This window comes from Portunus trituberculatus, chromosome 40, assembly GCF_017591435.1.
Source record: "Portunus trituberculatus isolate SZX2019 chromosome 40, ASM1759143v1, whole genome shotgun sequence".
Taxonomy (NCBI): Eukaryota; Metazoa; Arthropoda; class Malacostraca; order Decapoda; family Portunidae; genus Portunus; species Portunus trituberculatus.
In genome coordinates, this window is record NC_059294.1 from 7,341,307 (window position 1) to 7,350,000 (window position 8,694).

At 40.6% G+C, this 8,694-nt stretch overlaps 1 protein-coding gene across 1 annotated transcript in view; it reads left to right on the forward strand.

Annotated features, from left to right (window-relative positions):
* Positions 1–350: 350 nt before the first annotated feature.
* The window catches only part of LOC123515986 (peptidyl-prolyl cis-trans isomerase-like), a 23,257-nt gene continuing 14,913 nt past the window's right edge, over positions 351–8,694 (forward strand). Inside the window, exon 1 of the mRNA XM_045274946.1 lies at positions 351–566. Within this exon, the coding sequence (XP_045130881.1) occupies positions 411–566 (156 nt within the window). The 5' untranslated portion in view covers positions 351–410. The remainder of the gene's footprint in view (positions 567–8,694) is intronic.

An 8,694-nucleotide genomic window follows, 5' to 3' on the forward strand; every position in this document is an offset into this window, starting at 1 on the left:
ACTTTACATTTCTTTAGTCTCGTATCCCTTGAACCCCACTGGGCGGTGTCATGATTTTCTCCTTTTCCCCCAACAAAACACAAATATACCACTTTTACTATAAGAGAAAGAACAGAAGTTTGTATTAAATTTGAACTTTGATTTTGCGTATTGATTTGCACTTGAAAATGAGCCCGACTATAATATAGGTAGCTCTCTCTCTCTCACTCTGGTTTGCGTTGAGGAAAAGAAAAAAAATAGAAATATTAGAAGGAAAAGGAAGATAAATTTGCCAATATTACTCATGTGATATTTATCATTTGAATATTACATAGGAAGTACTATAATAGCATCATATGGTGTTAGATTATAGTTTGGGCTCGTGGGATTGTTGCACATGGCTGACCCGCGCTCAGCTGAAAGGACCGACCATGTTTAGATCACCGCTCGCTCGGCTTTTGGGGACTGGGGTTGCTTTTTCTGCAGCCACAACTTTCAGCGTCTCAGCTAGAGCGCAGTCCACGTTGCCCAAGGTGTACTTTGATGTGGAGGCGAATGGCAAGCCCCTGGGCCGGGTGGTCATGGAGGTGAGTGGCGGGCACCGGTGTGTGGCTGGGGGATTTCTTGCCTCCGGGAATACACGGCACTGCACTAAAATTGGCACGTGTCACGCCTGTTATTCCCTGAGGCGGTGGTGCGTATCATGGCATTGGTCAGTGAGAATTGTCAGAGTCGCGGAAGTATTTTAAATGTGCCTTGAGTGTGTTACCTAACCATTACACCATGGTATTGTCATCTGCTCATTACCATATGTCACTTTTTTGTATATTTTGGTTGATTGTTAAATTTTTAACCCTTCACCATGGGGTTCTTCTACAGTTTCGTACAATAAACTCTAGATGGTTTTGGCCACCTGTAGGTTTTTGTTTTTACAATTTCCATTTCCATTGTGGTGATGCCATTGCATATATTTGCACAGAATGCCGATGTACAAGTCCTGCATCAGGACCAGACAATCCAGCCTTTAAACAACTGTTACAAACTGTGAAGAAGTTATGTGAAACCGTGCACACTTTGTTAGCTAAGGTTGAGAGCCTAACCTCTCCACCCCCACTCCCCCAGTCATCAGTGTCTCCCGCAAACTCCACCACTGACCCAGCTAACAACACTGATGATAATGCTAGGAGACTGATCAGAGAAGAAATTCGTGAAACGAATGAAAGACAGAAGAGAGTAAATTCCCTTATCTTACGTGGTATTGATGCCCCAGATAACTCTGTTTTCAAACAGCATTTCACCAATGTGACCTGATATCTGCTGGAAAACCCTGTAGATTTTACTGACCTAAAATGCATCAATAGAGAGAGAAAACTCTATAGGTTGAATGTCCCTAACATTGAAGTCAGGAAATCTCTACTTGATAAGGCCAAGAATCTGAAAGATTCTCAGTTTGATGGAATCTAGACTAGACAATACTCCAGACCACAGGGCTGACCGAGCGGTGTCTTCTGATTTTTTACACCGAGAGTGAACCAAACAAACAAACGACCAACTTTCGAAAAATATCTTACGCTTAAAGTGGGTCTGTGCTATGTCAATAGTTTAGTAAATAAGGTTAACGAAGTAACTGATCTCATGCGTGACTGTGATATAGATATTATGGCAATTAGAGAGTCCTGGCTTCTACCAAGCATTCCTAACTCTTTCCTGTCTGTCCAAGGCTATCATCCAATAGCCCGCACTGGCGTTGGTGGAGATGTCCGAAAACATGGCGTATGTTTCTACGTTAGAGACAACATACCTTTCATTTCCATTGATAGCAACTGTCCCAATACTCACATAGTGCACCTAGTTTCCCTCAAATGTTACGTAATTGTTGTATACCGACCACCGTCAAATACGTCAAATACTCAAAATGACAATACAGCATTACTTAATCTCTTAGAACAGTTTTGCACAGGCAAGGAAGTTCTTATACTGGGTGATTTCAACTTGCCAGCTATTGATTGGTCTAATGAAGATGCCTTATTCCAAGACTATGATCCTCTAACTCTAGCTTTTACAAATTGCTTTAACACTATTGGCCTCCATCAGTGGGTTGACTTTCCCACCTTTACACCCTCCGGAAACACCCTTGATTTAATTTTGTCTATGGAAACAGACAGAATAGGGAGTGTTGAGTCGCTCTGTCCCCTGCCTGGTTGTGGACATGTCCCCATCAAGTTCACCTACCATTTCACATTCAACACTTCTCAAGATGGCAACGTTTGCATTAAAAAGAGAGCCTGGGAAAGAGGAAAGTACAAAATAATAGACAATCACGTATCACAGGTTGACTGGGACTATGAGTTTTGCCATCTCTCAGTAGATGCAAAGTTCACTAGACTTTTTCAAATCCTCACTCCTCTCATAGACTCTTATATTCCTCTATGCAAGCAGCTTAGTCCAAGCTCTCCCCTCAGTCCTCCTACTGCTTTAAAGAAAAACAGAACAACAGCCTGGCAGCTGTTCAAGTCTACCAGAAGATTCTTTGGGTGCCACTCCCAACAATGCACTCAGGCCTTGGAAAACTACAACATTATCAATCGCCAATACAGAAAGTACTTTATCTACTCCCAGATAGCTTATGAAAGGACTCTCATGGATAAGCTTAAAAGAAATCCAAAAGCCTTTCATCAGTACATTCGTAACAAAAAAGTAGGTGCTCCCTCCGTGGGCCCCCTATCACATCGTGATGGTTCACTAGTAGAAGATTGTGGTGCTATGGCCGAAATTTTTGTGAACAGTTTCTCCTCTGTCTTCAAAGACAGCTGCCCAATTCCTTTTCCCCACCAGATGTTCCAGGGCACCCTTGACAAAGTAAATATTACTTACTCTGCTGTGTCTAAAGGCCTTGCATCTCTTGACTCCAACTCAAGTATTGGACCAGACAACCTACATCCCAGACTTCTTAATTCTTGTCCCTCTCTTGCTTATCCCATATTTATCATCTTCTCAACTAGCCTAACTGATGGTGTCATCCCTGACATTTGGAAAGTCTCTGATGTTCAACCCATCTTTAAAAAGGGATCTCGCTCTGCTCCTCTAAACTACAGACCCATAAGTCTAACCTCAGTCTGCTGCAAGACATTAGAGAGGATTGTGGCCGAACATATTTATGCATTTCTTGAATATAATGCTCTAAGGTACGGTTACACTAGCCACTGCTACCCCTGGGCCCAACCTTGGACCTGGGACGGAGGCCAGCCTTATGCCTGGGTTTACAAGGCAAGTGGTTACACACAGCCCAGCCCCAGTCCTGGGTGCTCTTGATCTTGATCTTGATACTTGGTGCACCAATCTAAACAAAGCGCACCAGACCTCAAGATGGCTATGGGAAGGGAAGAGTGGAGCAATGTTGCTCAGGCCCTGATAACTTGCTATGAATCTTATAAATATCTGGAGGAAAGAGACAAAGTACAGATAACAGAATGGGTAAAGCCCTGGTTACGCAGGAAATAAAAAAAATGTGTTCAGCAACCTCTTCTCAAATTCTTCTTGTGGTAGTCCTTGTGTTTGATGTTCCACAAGACCTCACGGTCCCTGACCTTCTCTAGGAGACTATATATGGCCTCCTGTGGCCACACAATGGACTTTTCAACAGAAGCCATGTTTAAAACATTGCGCTGCGGCATGTGTTTGTTTACATCTGAGGATTTCCCAGGTCAAGCGAGAGATGATGTTTTCTAATAATTTGTGTGCAGCTAATTATAACTAATCATACATGAAAATAAATAAATTGCGTATATAGTGATATAATATCTTGATATTTTATTATTTAGGAAAATTTGGGTTTAGTTGTTTGCGTGAATAATATAGTCTCTTAGTTCCTAGTGGTATGCCCAGGCCTAGAGCTGGGGAGAAAATGGTCTGGCGCGTCCACGCAACTTTGTCCTGGGCTGGACGATTTAGCCAGGGCTGGGCGACCAGCCCTGGCTAAATCGCCCAGCACAGGGTTATCAGTGGCTAGTGTAACCGTAGCTTTACTCTCTCCCAACCAGTTTGGCTTTCGGCACGGTAGAACAGCTGATGATCAACTATTGCTTACCTACGACTTTGTCTCATCTGGACTTGACACTGGAAATGTAGTAGATGTTATTCTATTTGACTTCTCTAAAGCCTTTGACGTGGTTAACCACTCAGTGCTACTCCAAAAACTCCGTAGCATTGGTATCACCGGCAACCTGTTAAGCTGGATTTGCTGTTTCCTACTTGGTAGATCCATGAGTGTATCTGTTGCAGGTGTTAAAAGCAGCTACAGGGATGTAAAGAGTGGTGTACCTCAGAGCTCGGTACTGGGACCCTTACTTTTCCTACTGTATGTTAACCGCCTGCCATCCGCTATACAGAACAACAGTAAAATCTTTGCCGATGACTTAAAGATTTTCTTGAAGTACAGCCCATCTACCCCCCTATCACTGGCCCTTGGAACTTCGTCCTGTCAGCATGACATAAATAAGATTTGTGATGTTGCTTCCTCTTGGGGTCTTGACCTCAATAAGGACAAGTGTGTAGTGTTAAGGCTACAACGTGGTACAGTGCCTTGGCAATGCATTGGTGCGTTGTCAGAGTATTTGCTCCAAGGACTCCCCATCACCATGGTAGACCAACACAAGGACCTTGGTGTCCTAGTAGACTCCAGTCTCAGATTCCATCACCACATTCGGTCTACTGCCAACAAAGCCTCTGGAATGTCGGCAAATTTTCTCAAAAGCACCCTCTGCAGATCCCAAGACTTCATGATCACTCTCTACAAAACTCACATACGACCAATTCTAGAATATGCCTCCTGTGTGTGGAACACAGGCTTCTCGGGAGACCTTCATCTGCTGGAATCAGTACAAAGAACCTGGACTTGCCACATTGAGGGCCTGTCTGAGGTACCATATGGTGAGCGACTCAGAATATCAGACCTATACTCAGTCCAGGGGCGACTGCTACGTGCTGACCTCCTCAAATACTGGAAAATTTTCCACAAAGAGTGTGGTATCTCGCCTGAGGAAATATTTACCATGGCACCTTCTCAAGATACAAGAGGACACAGATTCAAATTCAGATCACCCACAGTTCAATAGAGGCCAGGAGGAAATTCTTCTCACTACGGTGCGCCAGTATATGGAACTCCCTACCAGACGAAGTTGTGGCACAAAAATCTGTCAGCTCATACAAATCAGCTTTGCATCATATTCTAGGTCCACTTCTTTACAAATTCCCTGACTAGTTATCCTATTTCATTACTTCTCTTACAACTTACACTTTCGTAAAAGTCTTTTCAATGTTTCTTTGTTGTATTGCTCATAGCTAACTTCACTAACATTAATACCCATTGAATTTTTCTCCATGTTTCATAAAGGTACACAACTCAGTCTTTTTATGCCTCGTAATTGTTTCTGTTGCCATGCTACTAACTAGTTGACTGGCATATCTTTTGAACTGTGCTGTCCTTACATTTCTCCAGTACCTCCAATAATGTAGTACAAAGTGCTAAAGGGTAGCCAACCAGGTGAGTTGACCAGGTGAGTTACCTGCCTCAAATGAAAAATAACGCTGCAATAGGTCCGGGAATGTTTCTTACCAAGATTTTCTTGTCAAGGTGAGGGTCTTGATCCCTCATCAGTCACTTCTGCATCTTCCAGCCAAAACTACTAGTGTACCGCTGGAGGACTGCAGGACGGTTGGCTAGTTTTAGGTGCAGAACATAACTCACATGAAGACATAGCTAATAATACTCATAAAGACGATGACCCAGGAATTGTTCAAGCAAATGTTTGAAGGACTGGAGAGATTTGAGCTGACACAACTATTTCAGGTAGAGAATTCCAGATGTTGATGACCCGCAATGAGAAGAAACGATTTCTAACATTTCTGGAGTGATGAGGCACTAAGATCTTCAAACTGTGGTCCCTTGTTCTACTCAAAGTGGCTCTAGAAAATAGACCATTTAATTGGGGACTCAAACCACTCAAAATCTTCCACACTTGAATTAAATCAGCTCTCAGCAATCTACCCTTAATAGAAAACAATTTCAGTCTAGATAATCTTTGAGTATGGTAGATCACCAAAACCTTCAACATTTTTAGTCCACCTCTGAACAGATTCTACCATGCGTACATCACCTAGGAAGCCAGTATTCCAAACAACACTACCAAAGCCAATAATTGGCCAAACATGTGTGACAAAAATCTGTTACATGAAAGGTAATCTGCATAAGGTGCCTCTAAGAATGTTGCAACACCATTAGCTTTGGAGCAAATTTCACGGATGTGAAGGTGGAATTTCAGTGTTGAGTCGACTAGAATGCCAAGGTCTCGAACAGAATCTTTGTGAGGAATGAGGTGATTTCCTAGGAGGTAGACATGATGAGAAGCTGGAATGTATCTTGAGAAATGTATACAAGCACATTTGTTGATGGAAAAGGAAAGACCCCAAGATAGACTTCTTTGGTATAGCAACGAGACACCATTTTGTAAAGACATGATAGCATCACAAGCATTTGATTTCTTTGGCGGAATGGCAAGATACAGTTTGAGATCATCAGCAAACAAAAACTGATTTGCAATTAAGATGAGCGGTGGCATGGTTAATATAGATAAAAAAACAATAGGGGACCAAGGACTAAGCCCTGAGGAACACCACTAGGAACATTAGATACATGACTAGAGGAGTGATGAACAACAACTTTCATTTTCCGACTAGTAAGAAAATCACAGATCCAGCCAAGCAGTGGATTTCTGATACCAATTTGAAATAATTTTGATAAGACTTGGTGGTTCACAACATCAAAGGCCTTACTGTAGTCAAAAAATACAACATTCACATCCAAGCTTTGGTCAAGATGAAAACTAACATAATCATAGGTAAGAAGTTGATCAGAAACAGAAAATCCAGAACGAAAACCAAATTGAGATACAGAAAGCAGGATATTACTGTCCAGGTAACCATAAAGTTGAGAGGTAATGAGCCTTTCAAGAGTTTTAGAACAGACAGAGGTTAGACTTATAGGCTTGTAGTTTGAAGGACTGGAATGTGAGCCCCCTTTAAAAAGAGGTATAATGTTAGCAAATTTCCAGACAGAGAGAACCTTCATAGAAGAAATGCTTTTGCAGGAGATTAGATTCAAAGGATAGTATAAGGCAGGGGCACACTTTCTGTGGTCCTGATGGGGAGGCTATCAGGACCACAACTACTATGAGATTCAGAGCTGCTGATACGCTGTTTTTCGCGAATAACTTTATATCAAAGAGTCGGATGAAGATGAAACTTTGCAAGAGTATGTTTTATACCCCTACCTAATTTTATTCAGCATCCTTTATTGTCTAGCTTCGATTTTAATGTTGTCATAAGAGTAAAATAAGCAGCTGAATCCACAGTCGCCTCTCTTGTTGGTGAGGGGTTCAGAAACAGTCATGACATTAAATTCTCATGACGTCATGAGGCTCCACCCACCGGGGTATGAATGGCGAGTGATTCACGTGGCCCTCCTCGATAGTGATGATGAATAAATTTTGTTTTATGTTGAATATTTCATTGGTATTCCCACATGATATTTTCTCAAAATACCAACATAATGATATAGCTATATTGTCTATTTTTTTTCCATGAACAGTACCAATGAAATATATATATATATATATATATATATATATATATATATATATATATATATATATATATATATATATATATATATATATATATACAGTAAAATCTTCAAAACAGTAAATTTGCAAATTTCCTAGAATTTTTAGGAATTTTACAAAGTGACTATTTCAATCAGTAAATTTACAAAATTATTAAAAGATTTAGGAAATTTTAAAATTTACTAGTTTAAATTTCTCAAAGATTTAGGAAATTTAGAAATTTACTAGTTTTAGGAGCCAGGAATATTACGTATTTACTGATTCATCGATTGTGCATAACCTCTCAGTAATTAATGTAACTTCACATCTAAATACCTTGTATACCTTGTTTTTGTCAAAACCATTATGCATGGTAGCCTATCAGTTAGTAAAAGTAACTTTATGTTTATTGCTTGTTTTTGTCAAAATACGCATCACCTTAAGTCAAATGATCTAATTCATTCATTTAGTCATAAAAAGTAAAACATGTAAGGATTAAAAAGAAAATAATGATTAAAAACAGGATTAAAATGAACATAATGATCTGATTTAGTCATAAAAAGTATTAAAGATAATATAATGATTACTTATTACTTATTAGGACATGTCAGACTGGAGTGACACCTAGAGTTACATTTGAGGTGGTCTCTGAAACACGAACATTTATTTGTTCTGCATCTATTTGCCCCACGGGCATAGTTACATTTTGTGAAACCTTGCCCACCTGATGTTGATTCTGCTATGATGGCAGAACGCAAAGAAATTACTTTATCAAGACAAATATCCTCTATGGTCAACAGTCTTTACGGGCATAAACTGATTTCTGAAATAACCACCTCTTAGCACACCACCTTTCACTCCAATAGTGTATGTGCCTGTGGAAATATCCCTATTCAAAATAACACCTAAAATGTTCCTGGCATCACCTCTGCCACAGTCCACCTAAGGAACAGGAACTGCCACATTGTCTCCCACTTCACCACTTTTGAAATCGACTTTACTTCTTTTCACCATTCTTTCTGCTTGAGATAGCTGGCCTGTACACGCCGCTTTCCTA